General features: G+C 52.5%; 1 protein-coding gene across 2 annotated transcripts in view; it reads right to left on the bottom strand.

Annotated features, from left to right (window-relative positions):
• Positions 1 to 7,379: 7,379 nt before the first annotated feature.
• SCUBE1 (signal peptide, CUB domain and EGF like domain containing 1) overlaps positions 7,380 to 27,891 on the bottom strand; it is a 151,712-nt gene continuing 131,200 nt past the window's right edge. For both annotated transcript variants that reach the window (XM_054543755.2, XM_024239891.3), the window contains 5 exons: positions 27,188 to 27,349; positions 26,309 to 26,506; positions 24,360 to 24,512; positions 23,822 to 23,901; positions 7,380 to 18,331 (listed from right to left, as the gene is read on the bottom strand). In XM_054543755.2, the coding sequence (XP_054399730.1) occupies positions 18,179 to 18,331; positions 23,822 to 23,901; positions 24,360 to 24,512; positions 26,309 to 26,506; positions 27,188 to 27,349 (746 nt within the window). In that variant the 3' untranslated portion in view covers positions 7,380 to 18,178. The remainder of the gene's footprint in view (positions 18,332 to 23,821; positions 23,902 to 24,359; positions 24,513 to 26,308; positions 26,507 to 27,187; positions 27,350 to 27,891) is intronic.

Raw genomic sequence — 27,891 nt, forward strand, 5'->3', positions numbered from 1 at the left:
CCATGTTGTCCAGGCTGGCCTTGAACTCCTGACCTCAGGTGATCCACCCTCCTTGGCCTCCCAAAGTGCTGGATTACAGGTGTGAGGCGCTGCACCGGCCTTTTTGTTTGTCTTTTGAGACGGAGTCTTGTCTTGCTTTGTGGCCCAGGCTGGAGTACAGTGACGTGATCTCGGCTCACTGCAACCTCCCTCTCCTGGGTTCAAGCGATCCCTCCCGCCTCAGACTCCCAAGTAGCTGGGATTACAGGCATGCACCACCACACCCGGCTAATTTTTGGATTTTTAGTAGGGACAGAGTTGAGCCATGTTGTCCAGGCTGGTCTCAAACTCCTGGCCTCAAGTGATCAGCCCACCTCAGCCTCCCAAAGTGCTGGGATTACAGGCGTGAGCCACCTCGCCTAGTCAGAGAAACGTGTTATTAATACTATCACACTGAAGTACTTTTCTGAGGAAAAATTTGATCTAAGTGAAGAGTCATGATTTACAGGATATATAAATCCACTTCTGCAGATCCACATGTTGTTTTCAGGCACAGTCTTAAAATAATTACTAACTTTTGATAGATATGATGCTTCTGAATCGGAATTGTGTCATCTTGTTTGAGGTTGGTGATTTATCTTTGACCTCCATGATGGAAGGGAAAGGTTGACATTTTGTGGAAGTTTCACCTTCATAATCAACTTTGAGAATCGAAATTCAGAACTTAATTTATAATTAAATATGGGTTTCTGGGATGTTTTTATTTTAGTTTATTGCTCCTGAAAAAGTTTTATTGCACAATGGGAATAACATATTAAGTATTAATGTATAAACTAGATTTATGCCACATAAAAGAGGACAAAACCACTGCAGCAGAAGTGTTCAGCCTTCTCTATACAATGTAGAGTGGAACCATTGCCTCCATTTCCCACACATTTCATTTAAACCTGACCTATAAATTCCCTAAGGCTACGTGTATCTTGCAGGACATAGAACAGTCACAACTCAGGTCGTAGGTAGGCAGGGGCAGCAGGATCTCACTGTGAATATTCAGTAAATAACAATATTATATTGCAATTAGGTAAGAAATATCTTCTTCATAGACCTGATCATTGCAAAATCCCTGGATCATGGTGATATATATATATATATTTTTTTCTGAATCAGGGTTTTTCTCTGTCACCCAGGCTAGAGTGCAGTGGTGCAATCATAGCTCACCGCAGCCTTGATCTCCTGGGTTCAAGAGATCCTCCTGCCTCAGCCTCCCAAGTAGCTGAGAGGTGCACTAGGTGTGTACCACTATACCTGGCTAATTAAAAATTTCTTTTTGTAGGGTTGAGGTCTTGCTTTGTTGCCCAGGCTGGTCTCAAACTCCTTATTTCAAGTGATCCTCCTGTGTTGGCCTTCCAAAGTGCTGGAATTACAGGTGTGAGCCAGCATGCCCCATGCCCAGCATTGTGATGCTGTTTTACTATATTATTTATTTATTTTGAGATGGAGTCTCGCTATGTTGACCAGGTTCGAGTGCAATGGTACAATCTCAGCTCACTGCAGCCTCCACCTCCTGGGCTCAAGTGATTCTCCTGCCTCAGCCTCCCGAGTAGCTGGGACTACAGGCGTGTACCGTCACACCCGGCTAATTTTTGTATTTTTAGTAGAGATGGGGTTTCACCATGTTGGCTAGGCTCATCTCGAACTCCTGACCTCAAGCAATCCACTTGCCTCAGCCTCCCAAAGTGCTAGGATTACAGGCATGAGCCACTGCGCCCAGCCTGACTATATTATTTCTTATGCCTTATAGTCATGACTATATAGATAGTGTATGTCATACTTAACAATTATTTTATTATCAGCAACCATACAAACTGAAACCTGTTGCCTTTGACACTTGATGAAAAAGCTAATTCTGTAAAATATTTAAAGAGGTTTATTCTGGGCCAATACGAGTGACCATGGCCCAGAGTACAGTCTCAAGAGGTCCTGAGAAAGTGTGCCTGAGGTGGTCGGGTTATAGTTTGGTTTTATGCATTTTAGGGAGACACGTATTAACAAGCAAAGACGTAAGTCACTACCTGGAAGTTGTACATTGCTTCAATCTAAAAAGGTGGGATATCTTGGGGAGGTGGGGGGGCTTCAGGTCACAGGTGGATTCAGAGATTTCCTGATTGGCAGTTGGCTGACAGAGTTAAGCTTTGTCTAAAGATTTAAGAAGTCAGTAGAAAAGAATGCTTAAGATAAAGGGGTTGTGGAAGCCAAGGCTGTTGTTACGTAGATGAAGTTTCTTAGGTGGCAGCCCTCAGAGAGCATTGATGCAATGCCAGAGTCAGGTTGAAATTTGGTATCTTATTGCCACAAGGAGTCTGTTTTGTCAGTCTTATAATTTTTATTTTTAGGCTGGGTGCAGTGGCTCACACTGGTAATCCCAGCACTTTGGGAGGCCAAGGTGGGGTAGATCACCTGAGGTCAGGAGTTCAAGACCAGCCTGGCCTGGAACATGGTGAATCCCTGTCTACTGAAAATATAAAAATTAGCCAGGCATGGTGGTGGGCACCAGTAATCCCAGCTACTCTGGAGGCTGAGGCAGGAGAATCGCTTGAACCTTGGAGGCAGAGGTTGCAGTGAGCTGAGATCATGCCACTGCATTCCAGCCTGGGCAATAGAGCGAGACTCCATCTATAAATAAATAAATAAGTACATACATAAATAAATAAAAATAAAAATGGGAGTTTCCCTGCACAAGCTCTCTCTCTTTGCCTGCTGCCATCCATATAAGATGTGACTTGCTCCTCCTTGTCTTCTGCCACGATTGTGAGGACTCCCCAGCCATATGGGACTGTAATCCATTCAACCCCTTTCTTTTGTAAATTGCCCATTCTTTATCAGCAGTGTGAAAATGGACTAATACAGGCAGCTTGGATGTTAGAGGCAAGATGAATTTGGTCAGGCCAGATCTCCTTCACTGTCATAATTTTCTTTCAGCTTCACTCTCCAGTAGACTATCCTCTTGTGGTAATAAGACAGCTGCAGCGGCTCCCACCCAGCCCACATTCTCCTAGGTATCGGTCCCGCTGGGGAAGACAGACTGAGTCTTAGTTGTCTCAGGTACTGGTCAGATTATGTGAACATTCCTGACCCAGCTCCTTTGACTGGGAGAATGTGAGGCTCTGACAGGGCAGTCCTCTTTTACATGCTCCTTCCCAAATGTAAACCCAGTTGTATCAGATCCCTACTTGGAACCCTTTGTGGTTCAACTCTTTATGTGAGCTCCAAGGCTCTGTGTGAGCTGGCACTGTCAACTTTTCCAGCCTGTTTTCATTACACTCTTCCCCTCACACTGTGAGCCCCTGTTTCTCTGGTTGTCTTCAGCTCCTGGAAAGCATTGTGCTCTGTCTTCTGCCAGAAAGCCCTTTCTCCCCATGCTCACTTTGTTAATCCTGACTCATTCTTCTCAGCTGAAATGTTATCTTCTAAAGAGGCACTGAAGAATGTGTATTTAATCAACATAAAATTACCTCTCTGCTCCTATTCACGCCACCAACCCCCTCCCCCCAACACAAAATTGAACAAAAGAAGAGAGAGAAAGAGGGGAAAAAAAAAAAAGTTTAAAAGGCCCTTCCATGGCCGGGCACGGTGGCTCATGCCTGTAATCCTAGCACTTTGGGAGGCCAAGGCGGGTGGATCACCTGAGATCAGGAGTTCAAGACCAGGTTGGCCAACATGGTGAAACGCCATCTCTACTAAAAATACAAAATTTAGCTGAGTGTGGTGGTGGGCACCTACAATCCCAGCTACTCAGGAGGCTGAGGCAGGAGAATTGCTTGAACTCGGGGGTGGGGGTGCAGAGGTTGCAGTGAGCCGAGATTGTACCAATTCACTCCAGCCTGGGGGAAGCTCCGTCTAAAAATAAAAAAGGCCCTTCCATCCTGAAAATCCAAGCCCAGGTTGACCTTTGGTCCCTGATAGCTTTTTGTTCTGAGAGCTGTGCCAAGGGTACTCATACAAAATGGGTTTTTCATACAACATGGAGCCTAAACCCAATACAATGACTTTGTGAAAATTGATCATAAGAATTGCGTCGCCAGGCGTGGTTGCTCACACCTGTAATCCCAGCACTTTGGGAGGCCGAGGTGGGTAGATCACTAGGTCAGGAGTTCAAGTCCAGCCTGGCCAAGATGGTGAAACCCCTGTCTCTACTAAAACTATAAAAATTAGCCTTGGTGTGGTGGCAGGTGCCTGTAATCCCAGCTACTTGGAAGGCTGAGGCAGGAGAATTGCTTGATCCCCAGTGGCAGAGGTTGCAGTGAGCTGAGATTGTGCCACTGCACTCCAGCCTGGGCCACAGAGTGAGACTCCATCTCACCAAAAAAAAAAAAAAAAAAAAATTGGGTCATTCTTGTCATACCCAATTAAAACAGAGTTGAGAAGCCAAGAGGGAAAAGCATTTGGGGTGCAAGGCATTGTTCCCAAAATGTAATTCTCTGTAAGCCCGACTGCTGAAACTGCTCGTTGTAACCTAAAACCAGTTTTATTGATAACTTCTAAGATAACTGACTGCAACTCTAGGACTAATAAGGCTCACCAAGCTGAGCTTGCTAACTCCCCAAACCCTTACAAGTGCCAGTGAACTTTCTCAAAGAGCAATATGTAATATTTCTTCTTTTTTTTCTTTTTGAGGAAGGGTCTCACTTTGTTGCCCAGGCTAGAGTGCAGTGGCCAGTGATGCAATCATAGCTCACTGCAGCCTTGAACTCCTGGGCTCAAGCAATCCTCCCACCTCAGCCTCCTGAGTAGCTAGGACTACAAGCATGTGCCAGTATGCCTGGCTAATTTTTAAGTTTTTTGTGGAGACGGGTCTCATTGTGTTGCTTAGGCTGGTCTCAAACTCCTGGCCTCAAGTGATCCTTCTGCCTTAGCCCAGAGCACTGGGATTGTAGGCATGAGCAACTGTGCCTGGCCCATTTCTCTGTTTTAAATAAAACCTCTAACCTTCTCTTTGTTCTTCAGACAAAGCAAAGACCACCTGGTGTGCAGGTATGCCCTGAATGGCAGTTCTTTCTTCACAAATGAAACCATTACATTTAGGCTGGGCATGGTAGTTCATGCTGTAATCCCAACACTTTGGGAGGTCAAGGTGGGCAGATTGGTTGAGCCCAGGAGTTTGAGACCAGCCTGAGCAACATAGTGAAACCCCATCTGTACAAAAAATACAAAAATTAGCCAGGTATGGTCATGGGTGCCTGTAGTCCCAGATACTGGGGAGGCTGAGGTGGGAGGATTGCTGGAGCCCTGGAGGTTGAGGCTGCAGTGAGCCATGACTGTGTCACTGCATTCCAGCCTGAGCAACACAGTGAAGCCCTGTCTCAAAAAACAAACAAACAAACAAACAAAAAACTACACGCACATTAAGTTTACAGATCTGTCTCTACATTTTTGATTTTAACATACATGGTGTCAGAAGTGGGACTTAGCACTGAAACACCTTGGGGAGAATCTCACACTGGGGCCCTCTGACACCCTTCTACCTTTGTGAGTCACCTCTTCTCCCACCTGGTAAGTCTCTTTTGGACAGAACTCCTGAATTTGGTTTGAGTTCTGTCTTATTTGGGAAATGGCTGGGGAGGTGCCTTTCCCTATCCTGTGTGGGATATCTGCTGTTGGGGAGGGTTATTTTCCTCCTGTTGATCTCAGCTGTGAGGTCTGGATCTTGAGGTTTGGATGAGGGGATTTTTTTCCCCTCATTTGAAGATGGCTATTATTCTTCCTGGTGAGTACATACTTATATTTTCTGTCTGTTTGTGTTTCTTTGGCCTTTGTGTACTCAACATTAAACTAAATCACCTTTCTTGCTGGACAAGCCACTAAAAAAAAAAAAAAAGGGAAAAAAACAATCTCAGTCACCTAGATATATTTAGTTAAATGAGGTCTCAAAGTTCAAAGGCATGCCAAATTTTCTAGGACTCCAGCTAGTAATATATTCAAACATTATAGGGATCATTCAGTTTATTCTTTAAACTAAAAGACCATGGTTATAAAATCATACACTCTAAGTATGCATTTCTCATTGATATCTTGAGGCTAAAAAACAAGTCCATTCAGGACTCAAAGATTGCCTTCCTACAAAACAGAGTCAAAGCTAGCTGCAACTGTTCCTCTCTGGAGCCTCCCCACTCCTTACAATTCCTCTTCTTTATGCTGTAAATGGCTATTCTGGAATACTGAGTATTTAAATAAAAACACTTGACAACCAGGAGATACAGAAAGAAAATCATTATGAACTTCATGCTGTTTCTTAAAAGCAAAAGATGAAATTCTCATGGAAAGACTTCCTCCCTATACTAAAAGAAAGGGCAACACTCTTTTCTTCAAGGAGAAAAAATTAAGTCCAAGAGAATACTGTACAGACTGGTTAGAGTCACTTCTATCTTTTGGGCCTCCTCACATAATGCAGTCATGTTTTCACAGTTAACTATTCTTTGTCCAACCCAGTATATTGGTAATTGACTTAGGCTGTGTTACCCAAAATTTGGCTCACAACCTTTATAAGGTGGCGTATTTTAAAAATTCTTAAAGTTTAATCTTATCCCATTTTGTCAGAAAAATAATTTGGAACCAACTGTTTTTTATAAACTGGTAAGTATATATACATTATATATATAAAACATATATTTATGTATATATGTATATATAATATATATGTGTGTATATATAATATATGTATGTATAATATATATGTGTGTATATATGATATATGTATATATATAATATATATGTGTGTATATATATGTGTGTGTGTGTATATATATATATATATATTTTTTTTTTTTTTTTTTTTTTTGAGATGGTGTCTTGCTCTGTTGCCCAGGCTGGAGTGTAGTGGTGCGATCTTGGCTCACTGCAACCTCTGCCACCTGGGTTCAAGCAATTCTCCTGCCTCAGCCTCCCAAGTATCTGGGATTACAGGCATGTGCCACCACGTCTGGCTAATTTTTGTATTTTTTGTAGAGATGGGGTTTCATCATGTTGTGAAGGCTGGTCTTGAACTCCTGGCCTCAAGTGATCCAAGGTGTCGACCTCCCAAAGTGCTGGGATTACAGGTGTGAGCCACCGTGCCTGGGCCATGGCTAATTTTTTAAGTTTTATTTTTAATAGAGATGAGGTCTCGCTATGTTGCCCAGGCTGGTCTCAAGTTATTGACCTTACCTGATCCTCCTGCCTTCGCCTCCCAAAATATTAGGATAAGCATGAGCCATTGTGCCTGGCCGAGGGTTCTAGTTTTCTTGCCAGCACTTATTATTCTCTGACTTTTGATTATAGTTCTCCTAGTGGTTGTGAAGTGGTATCTTATGGTTTTCATTTGTATTTTCCCTAATGACTAATGACGTCGATCATCTTTTCATGTGCTTATTGGCCAATTGCATATCTTTTTAGGAGAAATGTTTATTCATATTCTTTGTCCTTTTTTTTTTTGAGACAGAGTCTTTCTCTGTCACCCAGGCTGGAGTGCAGTGGCATGATCTCGGCTCACTGCAACCTCTGCATCCTGAGTTCAAGTGATTCTCTTGCCTCAGCCTCCCTAGTAGCTGGGATTATAGGTGCCCATGGCTAAATTTTGTATTTTTAGTAGAGATGGGGTTTCACCATTTTGGCCAGGCTGGTCTTGAATTCCTGACCTCAAGCGATATGCTGGCCTTGGCTTGTCAGAGTGCTGGATTACAGGTGTGAGCCACTGTGCCCGGCCTTTGTCCATTTTTTTTGTTGTTGATATAGAGACAGGGTCTTGCTTTGTTGCCCAGGCTGGTCTTGAACTCCTGGCCTCAAGTGATCCTCTTATCTTGGCCTCCCAAAATGCTGGGATTACAGGCATGAGCCTCTGTGCCTGGCCTTCTTTGTTCTTTTGTTTGTTTTTTGTTGTTGTTTTTTTGAGACGTAGTTTCCCTCTTGTCACCCAGGTTGGAGTGCAATGGTGCAATATCAGCTCACTGCAACCTCCTCCTCCTGGGTTCAAGGGATTCTCCTGCCTCAGCCTCCTAAGTAGCTGGGATTACCAGGTGCATGCCACCACACCTGGTGAATTTTTTGTATTTTTAGTAGACATGCGGTTTCATCATGTTGGTCAGGCTGGTCTCAAACTCCTGACCTCAGGTGATTCGCCTTCCTTGGCCTCCCAAAATGCTGGGATTGCAGCCACTGCTCCTGGCCTGTTCTTTTTTTTTTTTTTTTTTTTTTTTTGAGACAGAGTCTTGCTCTGTCACCCAGGCTGGAGTACAATGGCCCGATCTCGGCTCACTGCAACCTCCACCTCCCGGGTTCATGTCATTCTCTCGCCTCAGCCTCCCGAATAGCTGGGACTACAGGTGCCCGCCTCCACGCCTGGCTAGTTTTTTGTATTTTTAGTAGAGACGGGGTTTCACCGTGTTAGCCAGGATGGTCTTGATCTCCTGACCTCGTGATCTGCCCGCCTCGGCCTCCCAAAGTGCTGGGATTACAGGCATGAGCCACCGTGCCTGGCCGTCTGTTCATTTTTAAATTAGGTTATTTGTCTTATTGTTGAGTTGTAAGAATTCTTTACATATCCTGGATACTGGAGTCTTATCAGATATATGATTTGTAAAGGTTTTTTTCCTATTCTGTTATCTTTTCTTCCTATTCTGTTATCTTTTCACTTTCCTATTCTGTTATCTTTTTGAGCCCTTTGAAGTGCAAGTTTTCAATTTTGGTGAAGTCCAATTTATATATTTTTTCTTTGGTGGCTTATTATTTGTGTGTTACATTTAAGAAGGCATTGCCTGGGTGCAGGGTATACTGCTCAGGTGATGGGTGCACCGAGGTTTCAGAAATCACCACTAAAGAACTTATTCATGTAACCAAACACCACCTGTTCCCCCAAAACTTAACGGAAATAAAAAAATTGAAGTTAAAAAAAGAAGCCATTGCCTAATTCAAGATTCCAAAGACTTATCTTAGTTTCTAAGAGTTTTATAGTTTTAGCTGTTACATTTCAGTCTTTGATCACTTTGAGTGGATTTTTTGTATACGAGGTAGGGGTCCAACTTCCTTCTTTTGCATGTAGATATCCAGTTGTCCTAGTACCATTTGTTGAAAAGACTATTTTTTTCCCCATTAAATGGTCTTGGCAGTCTCGTTGAAAACCAACTGATGGATGATAAATTTAAGGGTTCATTTCTGGACTCTGAATTCTATTCCATTGATCTATAGGTCTCTCCTTCTGCTAGTACCACAGAATCTTGATTAATTTAAGCTTGTAGTAAGTTTTAAAAATGAGAAGTGTGAATCCTCCAACTTTGTTCTTTTTCAAGACTGTTTGGCTACTATGGGTCCCTTGCATTTCTATATGAATTTTAGGATTCACATGTCAGTTTGTGCAGGAAGCCAGCCAGGATGTTGATGGGGATTGCACTGAATCTCTAGACCAATTTAGGGAGTACTGTCATCCTAACAATACTGTCTTCCAACCCAGGAATACAAATCTTCTTTAATTTCTTTTCTCTTTTTTTGAGATGGCGTCTTACTTTGTCACCCAGGCTGGAGTGCAGTAGCTGGATCTCGGCTCACTGCAACCTCTGCCTCCTAGGCTCAAGCGATCCTCTCACCTCAGCCTCCTGAGTAGCTAGGACCACAGGTGCGTGCCGCCATGCCTGGCTAATTTTTTGTATTTTTGGTAGAGACAAGGCTTTGCCACTTGCCCTGGTTGGTCTCGAACTCCTGAGCTTAGGCTCTCCACCCACCTTGGCCTCCCAAAGTGCTGAGATTATAGGGGTGAGCCACTGTGCCCAGCCTACAACTGATTTTTATATATTGATCTTATGTCTTATAACCTTGTGAATTTCATTGGCTCTAGTAATTATTTGTGGATTCCTTAAGTATTTTCCATATAGAAGATCAGGACACGTGAAACGGATAATTTTGTTTCTGTTCCAATCTGGATGCTGTTTATATTTTTTTCCTGCCTAATTGTCCTGGCTAGACCTCCAGCAGAGCGGTGCAGGCACGCATCCTGGTCTTGTTCCTGCACATGATGTTTTTAAGATATATCCCTTTTGTTGCAGCATGTTAATTGTCATAGCTACATAATATTTAATTATGTGACTATGATGCAGTCTTCCATGAAGAGACTTAGGTTATCTTAAGCTTTGTGCTCTAATAAACATGAGGCTATGAATATTTTTGTATATTTCCTGGAACATATATGTAAACAAGAGATTCCCCATTTGTATATAGTAAGTTGATCCATATCCTCTCTGATTCTGATTTTATTACACTTATTATTATTTTTTTGCCAACCTAGTGCTACCATAGTATATTTTTGTTGTCTTAATTTATATTTCCATTTTTGTGTGTGTGAAAGCAAGTTTATTAGAGAAGTAAAGAAACAAAAGCATGGCTACTCCTAGGCAGAGCAGCCTGTATTTCCAGTATTATTAATGAGATTGAGCACCTTTTCAAATGGTAATTGGCTGTCCTGTTTCTTCTTCTGTGAAATGCATGTATATATCTTTTGTTGGTTTTTATTTTTTATTTTTCATTTTTTGTAGAGATGGGGGGGGGGGTCTTGCCATGTCGCCCAGGCTGGTCTCGAACTCCTGGACCCATGCAATCCTCCTGCCTTGGCCTCCCAAAGTGCTGGGATTATAGGTGTGAGCCACTGCACCTGGCCCTAGATTTCTTTTAGAACCTGAGGAAAGCTGTGGGCCATATTCCAGAGAAATAGAAATGTGTATCTGTGCATGCACGTACACATACAAACACACGGCATTGCGTGCCTAATTTCATTGAGTCGTAGATTCCATGAGGCCCACTTTGACCATGACTTCCAGATTAAAGCTCCAGTGTCAAAGAACAACTCTTGGCCGGGCGCGATTGCTCACACCTGTAATCCCAGCACTTTGGGAGGCTGAGGCGGGTGGATCACGAGGTCAGGAGATTGAGACCATCCTGGCTAACACGGTGAAACCCTGTCTCTACTGAAAATACAAAAAATTAGCCGGGCGTGGTGGTGGGCGCCTGTAGTCCCAGCTACTCGGGAGGCTGAGGAAGGAGAATGGCGTGAGCCCAGGAGGCGGAGCTTGCAGTGAGCCAAGATCACGCCACTACACTCTAGTCTGGGCGACATTGAGACTCTTGTCTGAAAAACAAAAAAACCCCAAAAAAACCCTCTCATTTCATCATGAGTAATGCGGGGAAATGGGATTTGAAATTTGGACATTTTGCCTTCTGCCAGTTAGAAGCATGTCTGTTCCCTAAATGTAGGCGCCCCCTGCCTCTGTACGTAGATCTCCAGCTCGCTGCTTTATTTTCCAGAGGTTACTGTAGCTCCTTACTTTTAGTCCTCAATAGTGTCATGAAATTTCTTCCATTATTTTTTCTTTTCTGGATTCCAGTTAGCATTTTCCCCCAACTCATGACTTCTGCTGAATAAGAGAAAAGAGCAATATTTAGGTTCATTTCCTATTTATTATTAAAGTGATTTTCACAAATGTTTCATTACATGCATATGGGGGACATGATGGATAAAACAAAACTGAGTATTTGTGGCAACTAAAAGGAAGATGTGGTTATGTTGGTATTTGCCACTCTTGCAGGCAGAGTCATTGCCAAGCGTCTGGACAATACAGTGCCCTCACAGGAGCCAGAAGTGAAGTCTGTGGGCCTCTAGCACAGCACCCTGGTGTCCTGTTCCCCGAGCAATGTGGCCAGGGTCTGCTCGGCATGTTGGAGGTTCTGATCTCAGCAGAATAAGACACCCGGCATCGGTCAGCTCCCTCTTCCTCCTGCTTTCTGCCACCCATCTGCCGAGGGCACTGGCCACTCTCTTACTTGCATCTCTGCAGGGCTGTGCCGGGGCCTCCCCAAGAGCAATGGGGACACTCGGCAAGGGCACTTGAGCCTCTGGCTGTGTCTGCTCACATTGGCACAGTGAGTGCCCTGTCTGCCTGGTAGGGAAGGCAGAAGCTGTCCTTTCTCCGAACGAGTTTTTCGTGCTTGTGAAGGAGGGAGGGAATGTCATTGAAGTCATCCTGGCCCCGGATCCTCCTGTGCTCTCCTCTCCCTGCAGCCTTCTCTCTGTCTCTGGACTCCACCGCCAGGGCTGACCTGGCCCAGTTTCCAGTCTGTAAGCTTCAGATTGATCAACGTTTTAGAGACATTTCCTACCCTGGGATTAGATGGGCTTGAGTTTGATTCCCAAATCCAGGAACTACCAACTCTTTGCCTTGGGCATGTCCTGTGGTCTCCCGGAGCCTTCATTTCCACATCTGAAGAATGGTCTTAACCCCACCATTCAGACAGGGCTGGGAGGATGGGATGTGTGGATATTAGAGGGTTAAGCCCAGAGCCTGGCACCCAGTGGGCACTGAGTGAGCATCGGCTTCCCTGCCCTTCCCTTCTTCCTGTTGGGGCTTGGGGGGTGCAGACAATTCCAGGGGGCTCACTCCGGCTCTGAGTGGCACGGTGCAGCAGGGGACTGGAGAGGCCTTGAGGCCATCGCAGCAGGTGCTGGGAGGGCACACAGGCCATGCCTGTGTTGTCTGGGCTCCAAGGATGCTTTGCCCACACCTGATGTCCTTTCCAAGAGCAAGGCAGGTGGGATCAGGCCAACCCCAGCTCTGCCTGCCCAGGACTTACTCCTGCAAGGGCCAGGGATCTGTGGGTGTCGTGGGGGCAGAGGCAGCCACGGTAAAACAGGAGGAGCTCTCTGCTCTCTCCCCACATCCTCACTCCACCCCTCATTACATCCTCTGCCCTTGGCCTGAATGATGTCGGCTCGGCATGGACACCTTGTGCATCTTTGGTGAAAAGGGACCTCAATGTCAGGTGCAGTTTGCCAGGGTGACCAGACTTCCTGAGCATGGAGCAGGGAGGTGAAAATGGCTGGACTCCCTGGGTGAGAAGGAAGGCTTCTCCCTGCGGGGCATGCACTGCGGCAGGCAAGGTGAGCAGGCTGTCCAGGGCAGCTTGTCTGCTGTCTAGGGCAGAGTGTCTGTCTATCTGCTGTCTGGGGAAGTGTGTCTGTTTGTCTGTCTGCTGTCTGGGGCAGTTTGCTGTCTGCTTTCCGGGGCAGTTTGTCTGTTTGTCTGTCTGCTATCTGGGGCAGTTTGTCTGTCTGTCTGCTGTCCGGGGCAGTTTTTCTGTCTGTCTGCTGTCCGGGGCAATGTGTCTCTTTGTCCTTCTGCTGTCCGGGACAGTGTATCTGTTTGTCTGTCTGCTGTCCAGGGCAGTGTGTCTGTTTGTCTGCTGTCCGGGGCAATGTGTCTGTTTGCCTGTCTGCTGTCTGTGGCAGTGTGTCTGTTTGTCTGTTTGCTGTCCTGGGCAGTTTGTCTGTCTTTCTGTCTGCTGTTTGGGGCAGTTTGTCATCTGTGCAGGGCACCAACTCCCTGTCTTTCTAGGGGCCTGGCACACAGGAGTTGCTCAGTAAATGTTTGCTAAATGACTCAACTTATTTCAGTATCTTATTTTTTCTGCTGGGGGTGGTGGAGGCGCCGGAATAATATTCAACTCCAAAAATGTAAATTAAGCATCGGTATGGCTTAAACAGGCCAGGGGCCTCCTGCCGTGGACAAGCCCGGGGGAGAGGCTTCACTGAGAGGCTGCCTGCGGACGGCGTGTCTCTTGAGAACGAGCGTGCATGAAAGGGGGGGCCATTCAGACAGAAAACTACGCTCGTTAGAGGTGGGGGAAGTGGCTTCTCTCCCAAGTCCTTCAAATTTGGCCTCTTGTGCCTTCCTTGTCTGGGGATGTTTTGGCCCGTGTTTCAGCTCTACTTTATCTGTGTGTCCCAAGCCAATGGGTAGCCGGACAGAAAGCTGCCTGAGGCCTCCACCGTGGGCCCTGCAGCCTGGGCCACCATGGAGGCGGGGGAGGACTGGGCCACAGTGTCCCCATGGGGATCCAGCATTTGGGAAACTGGTCACTGCCTGGCCAGCGTGACCTGTGTGGGGCAGGGGCACTGAGGCTGGGGAGCATAGGCTGATTCTGCTGCTTGAGAGGAGGGAGGTTGGTGTGGCTATGGCTGTGAGGCTCTGGTGCGGGGAAAGATGGGGAGAGGCTCTGGCATGGGGAAGGACTGGGAAAAGGCACAGCCTAATTCTGGGCAGCAGGTGAGGCCACCCGGCTGCAGGCTGCCCTCAGCGGCTATACGAGCCCTTACTCACGGAGGGCCTGGCTGGCTTCGAAACCCTGTTGCAGGTTCCTTCCCTCCCCGTGGTTTGTTTCTGGAAAGTAGAAATAAACTTGGGGGGAATGCCAGGAATGTGGGGCAGAAAGGCCCCCCCACGCCTGGGTCCCACCTGACTCCTGGGAAGCTGTGCGGGAGACACCCCGGTTTTCCATGCCTGTCTTCACAGAGGTCCTCTGGTTCCCTGGCGTGCGATGCTTCATTAGGAGCTGACCCAAGCTCAGAGGAGCCTGGAGACCGGGCAGCTGCCTCCGTCCCGGCCAGATGGCAGTGCAGGGACTCCCAGCAGCCTGCTTGCTTCTTGGCTCCTCTCCCTGGAGCACAGCGTGCGGCGCTGGGGACCTCATCAGCTGCTCAGGCGACAGTAGAGGAGGGGCTATGCCGGCCTCCCCCTCAGACAGCATGGGGGCCTCCTGGACTCTCTGCCCTCAGCTTCCATCTTTTCTTGGGCCTCATTATGTGGATCCGTCCTACCTGGCCCAGTCCTTTTTCCCCGCTTCCCTTTTCTCTACGCCTCCATCTTGAACCAGGTGGAATAGCCACCTCACATCAGTCAAGCTGCCATTGGCTTCGACAACACGCCAACTGGAAGAAATGCGCTTTGCTGTCCACGGAGCTCACCTTGGGACCATCCTGCCCTGAGGCCCAGGGTCAGCTCTAGTTTAACGGGGGACCCCCAAGTTCCCCAGTGTGAGACTGATGTGGAGACTCAAGACAGAGCCCAACCCTGGACTTCAAGTCACTCAGACGGTGTGGGAGGCCCAGGGAAGCTGCTGGCGACCTCGCGCTGCTCATGGCCTCTCCCGTGGGCTGGGAGCTACAGAACGGCTTGCGAGGGAAAGCAGGATGAAGGCTGGGCCGCGTCTGCACCTGCCCATCCAACTTTGCCCTGGGCACACTGGACATGGTCTGACCACGGTGGTGAGTCCTGGAACATGAGGGGGAGGAGAGGCGGGCAGTGTATCTGCGGGTATGTGGGTGGCAACTTTCAGAAACCACCCAAAGGAATTGCAGAAAGAGCTCAGAGAGGTTAAGAGCTCTTTCTGTTTTTGGAAAGGATTAAAAAAAAACAAAACCCTGGCCAGGCACAGTGCTCACGCCTGTAATCCCAACACTTTGGGAGGCCAAGGCAGGCGGATCATGAGGTCAGGAGATCGAGACCATCCTGGCTAACACGGTGAAACCCCGTCTCTACTAAAAATACAAAAAAATTAGCCAGGCATGGTGGCAGGCGCCTGTAGTCCCAGCTACTCGGGAGGCTGAGGCAGGAGAATGGCGTGAACCCGGGAGGCGGAACTTGCAGTGAGCCAAGATCACGCCACTGCACTCCAGCCTGGGCCACAGAGCGAGACTCCATCTCAAAAACAAAAAACAAAACAAAAACAAACAAAAACACTTAAGTGTGATGGTTGATTGCATGTCATCTTGGTTGGGTGAAGGGATACCCAGCTAGCTGGGAAAACGTGAGGGTGTTTCCAGAAGAGGTTAGGATGGGAATCGGCAGACTGAGTGAAGACATCCACTCCATCCAATCTGTTGAGGGCCCCAATAGAACAGAAGTGGGAGGAAGGGAGAATCCTCCCTTTGGGAGCTGGGACATCCATCTTCCTCGCTCTCAGGGCTTTGGGTGCTGGGACTCACAGGGTGGCCCCTGGCTTCTCGGGCTTTGGACTCAGACTGAGTTACGGTGTGGCTTCTCCTGGTCTCCCGCTCGCAGACAGCAGATCGTGGGACTTGTTGGCCTCCAGAATCCGTGAGCCAGTTCCCATAATGCAGCCCCTCACACATCTACGTCTGTATCCTCTGGGTTCTGATTCTCTGGAGAACACTCGTGAGAGGCGACACCCCTCCCAGCACCTTCCTCAGGAGCTGTTGCTGCAGGCTCACTCGGGAGGACACTCGCCTCTCATCTTGGGGATGACTGACGGCTCCACAAAGGGAAGGAGGGAGGCCTCTTTCCGGAAACCAGGGCTGGTCTGCGTGGACTGTGACCAGAGGAGGGGCAGTGGCCCCTGGCAGGGCTTGTTAATTGACACTGACCTACCCACCAAGTGCAGAGGCTCCACTCTCTCTCCGACTTGAGTTGGACTTCAGCAGGGAAGGCAGCTGATGGCAGCAGGAGCCATGCCGCAGGGCCCGCTGCAGTGGGCACACGTGACGGCGGGAGTAATTGCTGAGCTCCGGGCCCTCTTTTGGACTGTAGAATATGTGATGACCGGCCTACCTCGTCTCCAAGCCCTGAACCTCCAGGGACCTCACTTGGCTGCCTCCATCTGTGCGGTCCTCAGTGTGCCACAGCCTCTCAAACCGTGTTTGTTTCTCGCCAGCCAGGCTGGGCCCGGGGCTGACCAGGAGGAACCCTAGAGGCAACTTCGAGCCGAAGACCGGAGTTCATTTTAAGATTCTCCCAGGTTCCTTGGGATTTTCAGTATTTGTTAACCTGAAACATACGGACCATTTCCCACGCAGGTCCTGCAGCTCGCAGGCAGATGAAGAGCAGGCAAGGCCTCCTGGACTTCGGCGCGGAGTTCTGCTGGCTCCATCCCAGGCGCTGGCCTTCCAGCTGGGTGGGACACATGTACTCGATCATAGCCCAGACTCTCTTTCTCCGGCATTTCCCTGCTTGCTTCTCTCTCCTGCCACCTTGTGAAGAAGGCACTTGCTTCCCCTTCGCCCTCCACCATGATTGTAAGTTTCCTGAGGCCTCCCAAGCCATGTGGAAATGTGAGTCAATTCAACTGCTTTCCTTTATAGGAAAGGAAAGAGGTTTCCCTGTGAATGGGGGTGGCATGGCGTAGCAAGAGGAGGCTGCACTGGGAGCCTGGCCTCTGACGGCAAGCTCTGCTCTCTCCCTTTTCCTCACTGGCCGCTCTGAGGCTCCTTGTGGTGGCACAGCCTGTGCTCCTGTGAGCAAGGCCTTGTTTCCTGCTGACACCTGGGCATAGTACAGACCCCGAGGTCACTGCCACAGGGTCAGAGCCAAGGCCCCTTCTGCAGTTTATTGCTGGGCCCCTGCACCTCCTAGGAACGGGTCCAAGGGGAAGTGTCTTCCACTGAGTATCGTCCAAGGGCAGTGATGTTTCTGGCAAGGGGACTGGGGTGAGGCCAACACTCCAGCAGAGCATCTGAGCCTAGTTCTCGAAGAATTCGTGTTCAGAAGCAAGTCCAAGGCAAGCTGTGCTCTCCCCAGCCCCAAGGGCTGCCGGCCTCACAGAAACAGAAGGGCAAATGCTGGGAGGAGCTGTTTAATCGTTCAGGGAGGCTGATAGCTGCTGGGACTCACTGGGCTCATGCGGGAAGGGATGGGGTCACAATTCATATTTACAGTGACCAAAGGGCATTTTCCTAAAGTACCCACAAATAGAAGTATATATATATATATATTTTATATTTATATTTATATATATATAGAGAGAGTACTTCATTAAATGTTCTGTCGAAGGAACGCAGAAACCTCTAGTCTCCTCCCCAGCAGCTCTGTTCCGTCCAATCACAGAGCCCTTAGAGCGCAACAGCCTGGAGCCACGGCCTTGCCTGTGGCTGGAGGAGCTGGCAAAGCGTGGGGCCCGCGGATGCTAGCACAGGCTCGTCGACCTCCCCTAGACGGCGCCTTCGTCCCCTCCTCTCTCCCCGGCCTCCTGTCTCGGGTGACCACGCCTCCCATAGCATAGGCCCCACTTCCCCTCTCTCCTGAAACGCCAGGCCAGGCGGAGGTCCTGCAATCCTGCTACCTGCAGTCGGTCTGCCAGGGCTCAGGAGAGGGCGCTCTTGGTGTCCTGGGGAAGGGAGGCGGAGGGAGGGAGGGAGGCTTCCTGAAGCAGGGTGCTCCCACAGGGGCGGTGGGTCCGAAGGGTGCCTGGGCTCGGTCTCCATGGGCTGGTCGGCTTCCCTGAAGGGCAGTGCCATGGGGTTCCCAAGGCGGCGTGGAGGCCCATGCAGCTCCCACTGTGGAGGGCAGGTGCACCCTCCGTGGACCAGGCCACCCCCAGGCAGGGCTGCTCCCCCCGGTTATTTGTAGGGCCGCAGGAACCGAGACACTTTGGAGCGCAGCAGTTTGATGAAGGACCGTGGGAACATCTCCTTGGATTCCTGGGCTGTGTACTTGAAGTAGTTCTGGGGATGGGCCAGCACGTCGAAGAGGGCCTTGATCAGCTTCTTGTCCTGTAAGATAGAGTGGGTGGGAGGCGGGGAGGCTTGGGGCCTGTAGGGTCTGTGGGGTGTTGCCAGGCTGGGGGGCGGAGAGAGATGGGCTGGCTGGTGGGTTTCAGGACCCCACAGACCTTCTTTTGGTTTTAATAGTATAACTGGTTTTTATTTTTATTTTTTTTTTGAGACACAGTCTTGCTCTGTTACCCAGGCTGGAGTGCAGTGGCGGGATCTTGGGTCACTGCACCTCCGCCTCCCGAGTTCAGGTGATTCTCCTGCCTCAGCCTCCAGAGTAGCTGGGATTATAGGCACCCACCACCACACCTGGCTAATTTTTGTCTTTTCAGTAGAGACGCGGTTTCACCATGTTGGCCAGGTTGGTCTCAGACTCCTGACCTCCGGTGATCCACCCATCTCGGCCTCCCAAAGTTCTGGGATTACAGGCGTGAGCCACCGCTCCTGGTCCGTAACTGGTTTTTAAATAGATCATTGGCATTAACTCTTGGGATTCCAATAAGATTTTATTAAAGGCCAGGTGTGGTGGCTCACACCTGTAATCCTAGCACTTTGGGAGGCTGAGGCAGGCAGATCACCTGAGCTCAGGAGTTCGAGACGAGCCTGATCAACATGGGGAAACCCCATCTCTACTAAAAATACAAAATTAGCTGGGCGTGGTGGCATGCGCCTTTAATCCCAGCAACTTGGGAGGCTGAGGCATGAGAACTGCTTGAAACCAGGAGGCGGAGGTTGCAGTGAGCCGAGAGTGTGCCACTGCACTCCATGCTGGGTGACAGAGCGAGACACTGTCTCAAAAAAAAAAAAAAAAAAAAGAAAAGATTTTATTAACAAAGGGTTCCGCTGCAAAATGACACAACACAACCAACATTTGCAAACAGACAACACTCAGCCAAGAGCACAGGCTTTGCAGCTGGCAGATCCCAAATCATCACTTCAGGCCTCAAGCCTGGACCTCGGGGACATTGGTTTGCTGCTCTGAATTTCATTCTTCCCTGCACAGAGAGGTCATGATGCCTCTTCCTGGGGCTGCGAGGAAAATGATCCTCACTGGCGTGAGCAGAGAACCTGTCCTCAGCGGTGCTCAGTACAGGTTTGCTGTGGGGATCTAGGCAGCAAACGGGGCTGTCCTCCGGAGCAGTCTGGAGGGCAGACGCAGTCCCCGCCCTCTCTGAGCCCCAGTGTCTCGTCTCTCTAGTGGGGCACTGGCTGCCACCCTGGGCAGAAACTATGGAGCAGAGGTGAGGCCTGGCAGAGGTCTGGTTCCTGACAGAGTCCCCAGAGCCTGGCCCAGGGAAGGTGCTCAGCAAATGGCGACCACCACCTGTTGGGGCGTGAGGGCTCCTCGTCCCGTTGACTGTGGCTGCATCTCATCTGCTGTGTCTGGGGTGGACCTGTCCTGGTGCACACTCATCTGTTTGCCTACACACCCACCACACCCCATATCATACACCCACGCACCACACCCCCCCCACACCACACCCACCACACCCCATACCATACACCCACTCACCAAACACCCACCACACACACCACACCCACCACACCCCATACCATACACCCACTCACCACACACGCACCACACACACCACACACCCACCACACCCCATACCACCCACTCACCACACCCCCCCCACACACCACACCCACCACACCCCATACCATACACCCACTCACCACACACCCACCACACCCGACACGATACACCCATTCACCACACACCCACCACACCCCATACCATACACCCACTTACCACACACCCCTACACACACCACACACCCACCACACCCCATACCATACACCCACTCACCACACACCCCTACACACACAACACACCCACCACACCCCATACCATACACCCACTCACCACACACCCCTACACACACCACACACCCACCACATTCCATACCATACACCCACTCACCACACACGCACCACACACACCACACCCACCACACCCCATACCATACACCCACTCACCAAACACCCACCACACACGCCACACCCACCACACCCCATACCATACACCCACTCACCACACACCTACCACACACGCCACACCCACCACACCTCATACCATACACCCACTCACCACACACCCCTACACACACCACACACCCACCACACCCCCTCACACACACCACACCCACTCACCACACCCCCCACACACACCACACCCACTCACCACACCCCCCACACACACCACACCCACCACACCCCATACCATACACCCACTCACCACACCCCCCACACACACCACACCCACCACACCCCCTCACCACACACACCCCCACACCCCCCTCACCACCCACCCCCCACACCTCTATTCACCACACCCCCCACCCCCACTCACCACACACACCCCCATACACACCACACACCCCCACCTCCATTCACCACACACACCCGATACACACCACACACCCACCACACCCCCTCACCACACCACCCCCACACCTCTATTCACCACACCCCCACCCCACTCACCACACACACCCCCATATACACCACACCCCCACCACACCCCCTCACCACACCCCCCCACCTCTGTTCACCACACCCCCCACCCCCACTCACCACACACACCCCCATACACACCACACACCCCCACCTCCATTCACCACACACCCCCATACACACCACACACCCCCACCTCCATTCACCACACACACCCCCACACACACCACACACCCCCACCTCCATTCACCACACACACCCCCACACACGCCACACACCCCCACCTCCATTCACCACACACACCCCCACACACGCCACACACCCCCACCTCCATTCACCACACACACCCCCACACACGCCACACACCCCCACCTCCATTCACCACACACACCCCCATACACGCCACACACCCCCACCTCCATTCACCACACACACCCCCATACACGCCACACACCCCCACCTCCATTCACCACACACCCCCATACACACCACACACCCCCATACACGCCACACACCCCCACCTCCATTCACCACACACACCCCCATACACGCCACACACCCCCACCTCCATTCACCACACACACCCCCATACACGCCACACACCCCCACCTCCATTCACCACACACACCCCCATACACGCCACACACCCCCACCTCCATTCACCACACACACCCCCATACACGCCACACACCCCCACCTCCATTCACCACACACACCCCCACACACACCACATACCCACCACACCCCACCACATACCCCCAACACCTCTATTCACCACACCCCCACCCCCACTCACCACTCACACCCCCATACACACCACACACCCCCACCTCTATTTACCACACACCCCCCCATACACACCACACACCCTCACCTCTGTTCACCACACACACCCCCATACACACCACACCCCCACACCACACACACCCCTATATACACACCACACACCCACTCAGCACACACTCACCTCTACACACACCACACCCACCACACCCCTACCACTCACTCCCCACCTCTATTCACACCCCCACCCCCACTCACCACACCCCCATACACACCACACCCACACCCCCCCACCACACACACCCACTCACCACACCCCCCACACACCACACCCACCACACCCCCTCACCACACACACCCCCACACCCCCCTCACCACCCACCCCCCCACACCTCTATTCACCACACCCCCCACCCCCACTCACCACACACACCCCCACACACACCACACACCCCCATACACGCCACACACCCCCACTCACCACACACACCCCCATACACACCACACACCCCCACCTCTATTCACCACACACACCCCCACACATGCCACACACCCCCACCCCCACTCACCACACACACCCCCATACACACCACACACCCCCACCCCCACTCACCACACACACCCCCATACACGCCACACACCCCCACCCCCACTCACCACACACACCCCCATACACACCACACACCCACACCTCTATTCACCACACACACCCCCACACACACCACACACCCCCACCTCCATTCACCACACACACCCCCATACACGCCACACACCCCCACGTCTATTCACCACACACCCCCACACACACCACATACCCACCACACCCCCACTCACTACACCCCCCACATACCCACTCAACACACACCCCTACACACCCAGCACACACACCCCTACATACACACCCCTACACACACACTACACACACCCACTCACACACCCCACACTCAAACCCACCACACACCCCTACACACACACCAGTCACCACACACACTGAACACCTCCAAACTCACCACACATGCCTCCACAAACACACCACAAAGCACACTCCCCCACGCTCTCCACACACACGCGTGCCCTGAACTCACCCCCTGGAGACAGACGCTCCTGCCCTCCTCTGTGCTGGGCATGATGCCCGAGCTGGAGGCAGAGTTGACCATGAACCCTGGCAGCTCCTCCCCCGCAACGGGGGCAGGGACTAAATATTCATAGAACAAACCTAAAGTGAGTGCTGGTGGGTGCCAAGAAGGAGGGGCACGCGGGACCTAAGGGGCTGCAAAGGGTGTGCCCAGGTCAGGGGGTCCGGGCAGGCTGCCCAGAGTACGACAGGATGTCCCAGCTGAGGGCGGAAGGATGGGGGGAAAGAGGTGGGGGAAAGAAGAATGGGCCGAGAGGCTCTGGTGTGTGTGAGGAGCCGGGAGCCGCTGTGGAGGAGGACGGCCCTCCGGCTGAGGTTTGTGTCCCCAGAGCAGCGTCAGGACGCTTCCAGTTTGGGAGCGATGCTCCCAGGGCGGAGCTGGGGGACAGGGATTGGGGGGAGAGAGCCCAGGACGCATCCCTAGTTTCTGCCCAAGCAGCTTGAGGAGGAAATCAGGAGCCGAGGGCGGCAGCACGTGACTGGCAGACTATGGGGAGACTCAAGTGAATCTTCCCAAACTCGGCAAACCATCCTTTTCTCAGAAGAGGTGACAGCGGGAGCGCTCCAGCCCTGCCCTTGTTCTCCACAACCCGGGGCTCCTGGGCTGACAGTGCTGTTGCCCAGGGCTGAGCTGGGTGAGTCCTGGGTCCCCGGGCCTCTGGCCAGTACCCACCATGTGACACACCAGGCGGCCCTGCCTCTGCAGGCTGGAAGCAGGAAGAGGAGGGAGCCCAGTCCCAGCGGCAGGGGGGCTCCAAGTGACAATGGCACTGGGTAGATCCCACTGATTCTGAGACACCCCCCAGAATACCCTCATTCTACAGATGAGGAGAGTGAGGCTGAGAGCTGGTGAGGAGCATGCCTGAGGCCACATCACCAGGTCCCCACGTCCTCACCAAACTACTTCCCTCAGGCCTTCTGGTCGGGAGGGACAGATGTGCAGGACCCAGTCCCCACCATTAGGGGTCTGGGATCCCCAAGCCTCCTGTTCCTTTCCCATCACCACCCACCCTCCCTTGCTCCTCCAGGGACCAGGGCTGGGGCAGGGGCAGTCCTGGCTCATCACAGGCCCCATCCCAGGGTTACATGGATTCCCTTCCAATAAACTCACTCACTTTCAAAATTCCCTGGTGGTTCTCCGAGGCGTACAGGCGCCCATCGCGCACGATGTCCTCTATGAGTTGCTGATAGTCCTCTGGGCAGCGGGTCAGCAGGGGGAGAGGAAGGCGAGGGGCTTGAGACCCACGTGCTCCCCTTTCACCTCCAGCCTCTGCCCTCCCTCCCGTGCTCCAGCCACGGGCTCTGGGCTATGGCTGGCTGCAGCTCTGCCTCTGTGCCTTTGAACCTGGGGCTCCCTCCACCTGTATTGTCCTCCTCGGGGTTTTGCTAAGAACCCCCTATTTAGCCCTCAAAACCCTGCTTGGGCAGCACCTCAGCTGAAGCCTGCAGATGCCACTAACCGCTGTCTTGCCTGTACCACCCGGTACCATCCTCGGCCTGTCTGGCTCTGGCCCCTGACAGTGTTCGTTCTGCTTCCAGGTCTGTACCTGCCAGGTCGCAGCTCCCTGAGGGCGGGGATGTGCAACTCATCTCTGTGTCTCCAGGGCCCCGCCTGAGCCATGCACAGTGGGCCGTGACGACAGTGGGTCTTACCATCGTAGGTGACATAGGGCACTTGGAAGCCTTTGCCGCTGTTGCCTTCGTTGGATTTGAACTGGATCCAGAGCTTCCGGGAGCGGGAGGTGAAGGCGATGGGCCTCTCGTAGGTCTGGCAGGTCTCATAGGTGGTGATGGACGTGGGCGAGGCTGCGGGTGAAGCATCATTGCTGAGCCACCCCAGGTAGGCAGCTCCTACTGCCCTAGGCCGCTCGCCTCCCTTCCAGTCCGCCACCCAGCACCTGCACTGAACACCTGGTCCCCCAAACACAACAGCTTAGTCTTTGTGCTTGTTCCCTCTGCCTCCGAGGCCCTTCCCTACCCTCAACCCTGGTTCCTACTTGTCCTTCTGAGACCCATCTCTGTGTCCCCTCTTCCAGGAAGCCTCCCTGACTGCCCTCCCCCCATCCCCTCCCAAGATCCTGCTCTGCTCTGTCAGTGGGTCTCCATCTCCCTCCAGCCAACTGCTCCTCGATGACAGGGCTCAGGCCTGCACTTGGCACAAGGCCAGGGCGGGAGTGGAAGCTGGGGGAGGATGTGGGAGATGAACTGGCACTGACTGCTGGGACCAGAGGCACAGACTTGGGAAGTCCCTTCTCCCCGAGAGCAAATGCACCAGCAAGGCCCACTGAACCCTGATCTCCTGAGGAGGAAATCAGGAGCCGAGTGCGGCAGCGTGGGCACAGCATGTGACCGGCAGGTGAATCTTCCCAAACTCTGCAAACCATCCTTTTCTCAGACGCGGTGACAGTGGGAGCACCCCAGCCCTGCCCAGCGTCTCCCCGCTTAAGTGCTCCTCGGCAAGGCCTCACGGCTCCCTGGGGGCCTTCCCGAGGAGCCCCTCATGGGGGACAGGCTGGGCTTCACTTGAGCTCAGCCTTGTGGTAGGGGACAGAAGGAGGGGATGCTGCGGGCAGGGGAGCGGGTGAGGGGAACGGGCGGGGAAGATGGTCCCGGGCTGGTCCCTTGCCCATCTGCACACCGCGGCTTTTGGCTGCTCAGCTGCGTCAGCCTTGCTGACATCTGTCTACTCATTAGCTATGCTGAGCAACTCCTGCCCAGGATAACACAGTTCCGGCGGAGCAGCCCCGGAGCAGACCTCAGGCCCCTCCCCACACCCTCCTCTGGCTGGTCTGTGTGGTCGCTGGGTACCCAGAGATGTTCTCTGGCCAGTGTCTGTGGGTGTCTGGGTTCCTGCTCTTCCTTCTCGAACACTCAGACATGGAGCTCGCTCACATGGGCACCCATAGCCCGACAGCAGGGAGGTCCCCTGGACAGGTGCACTGCAGGGATTTGGCTGGTGCTGGGGGAGCTCAGGGGCCTCCCAGGCATTCCTGCTGCTGTGGCCAGCTGGGCACACAGCGGTCACACCCACTGCTGAGTCCAGTCCTCTCTCATGCCATTCCATCCTTTACTCCCTGAAGTCTCAAGAGGAGCCCTGATGGGGGCGGATGGGCCAGGAGTCCAGGGCTCACAGAGGGGTGGGGAGGGCTCTCTGAGCTGGTATCTTGTGTGGTGCATGGGACGGCCGTGTGGTCCCCCAAACCTCAGCGGGCGGGAGGAGACCCGTGGAGCTGGAGCCTGAGGTCTCGCCCTGAGCGGTGCGGCAGAAAGCGGTGGGAAGGGGCCCTGCGGCTGGTCCCACCACTGGGATGAGGGCCGGGCTCGTGGCTGGAGTTGAGACCAGGCCTGACCGTGTCCCAGCATCCACTCTCGGGATACCCTAAGCTCTCCAGATCTTTCCATAGGACTCTGTAAAGCCAGCTCTTAGACCCAAGTGGGTTTCAACCCTGCCTCCCAGGTAGACTCTGAGGGGCTGGTCCCCTGAGCCCCAGGGACCTCCTCTCTGCCCTGTGAAGGCAGCGATTCTGCCTGGTGGAACAGCAGCGGGATGGGGGTGCACACGCGGCTGAGGCTGCCTCTGGTCCCCTTGGCCCCCAACGTACCGCTCTTCCTCATGACCAGAACATCGCCGCACTCATCCTCGATGGGAAGGAAGATCTCAGGGACCACGATGAGGATCCTGCGCTTTGGGGGAGGCGCGATGTGCCAGACGCATTCAGCGTTGGCTGGGTAGTCGCCAGGGTAGTTGGGGGACTCGATGTAGCCAGTGTAGTCACCAAGCTCGCCGCCGCAGTGCTGGTCTGTGGACACAGTGGCCCGAGGGCCTCATCAGGCTCCACTGGGCAGGGGCCCTGGCCGGCCAGGCCTCTGACCACCTGGGAGGCCTAGGGCAGGGCTGGAAGGTGCTCTTGTCCCCTCCCACACCAGCCCTCGGACCCTGAGCCCATCCTCTTTGGGGACCCTGCCTGGGCTGCCCCCAGACCAGGAGGGCAGGTCCCCTGTTCACGCCTGTGGTTCCCTGAGGTCCAGCCTGGGGGCTTCTTCTTACTGGGCTGCCATGCCTGCAGGCTCACCCTATTTCTGTGTGGCTGGGCCTTGTCAGGGGCACTGAGAGGGCCTGGAGCCCTGCCCTCTCTGGCGGCCCCATCAGTGCCCCTGTAGGTTGTCAGCTCCCCCAGCAGACCCAGAAACTAGAGCAGGGTCTGGCCTAGGGCAGAGGCTTGGGCTGTGTTGGGTGAGCAGTGGGAACTGATGAACAATGGGCACCATTGTGGGCCCTGTAGAGTGGGCCAAGCCAGGGCTGCCCCTTTGGTGCCACAGGCCTCTAGATGGATGCAATGCACCCTAGAGCAGACGGGACAGATCAGGAGGAGTCCAGTGTCCTCGTGGAGCTTGTGTGAGATCAGGTCTCCTCCCACCCCCACAACCTGCCCAGCCCCTCCCACGTTCCCAGCTTCCCGCGGTGGAGCAGCAGCACCCACTTTTGCAGTGTGTGACGTTGGTGGAGCCATCGAAGTCTGTGCTGGTGTTGCCTGGACAGGTGATGCAGTGGTTCTGGCCAAACTCGGGCTGGTAGGTGCCCACAGGGCAGCGGATGCAGCGGTGGGTGGTGGTGTTGTAGTGGTGGCCGGGGGAGCAGTGCACTGCCGGGGGACACAAGGCAGTGTGGTGGGTGTGGAGGGGTGCAGGGAAAGGGCAGCGCTAGGGAGCTGTCCCCAGGACCTCTCATGCCCTCAAGGTCTGTTTTGGCGCAGAGTTCAAGGCTCTTCCCCACCGCCCCATGACCTCCCACCACCCTCGTTCTGCCATGGCCAGGAAGAGCCCTTGGCGTGGGGGTCACATGGCAGATTGATGTGATGTTGCCTCCAGCAAAACAGGGACCACGAGGCCACTTTGATGGGAGCAATTTTCAGGGAGAGTGGGGGCGATGATGTGACCGGAGGCGTGCAAGGGGAGACAGGGAGGAGGGGATGTGGAGCCAGCGAGGCCAAACCCTCTTTCTACAAGGTTGCTGGGGCAGGAGAGACAGGTGGCCAGAGTCTGAGGGGTGGCTGGGTGGGGGGCTAGAGGCGGGCAATTCTTTTTTTTTTTTTGAGATGGAGCTCGCTCTGTCACCCAGGCTGGAGTGCAATGGCGCCATCTTGGCTCACTGCAACTGCCGCCTCCTGGGTTCAAGCGATTCTCC

Source organism: Pongo abelii, chromosome 23, assembly GCF_028885655.2.
Source record: "Pongo abelii isolate AG06213 chromosome 23, NHGRI_mPonAbe1-v2.0_pri, whole genome shotgun sequence".
NCBI classification, from domain to species: Eukaryota; Metazoa; Chordata; class Mammalia; order Primates; family Hominidae; genus Pongo; species Pongo abelii.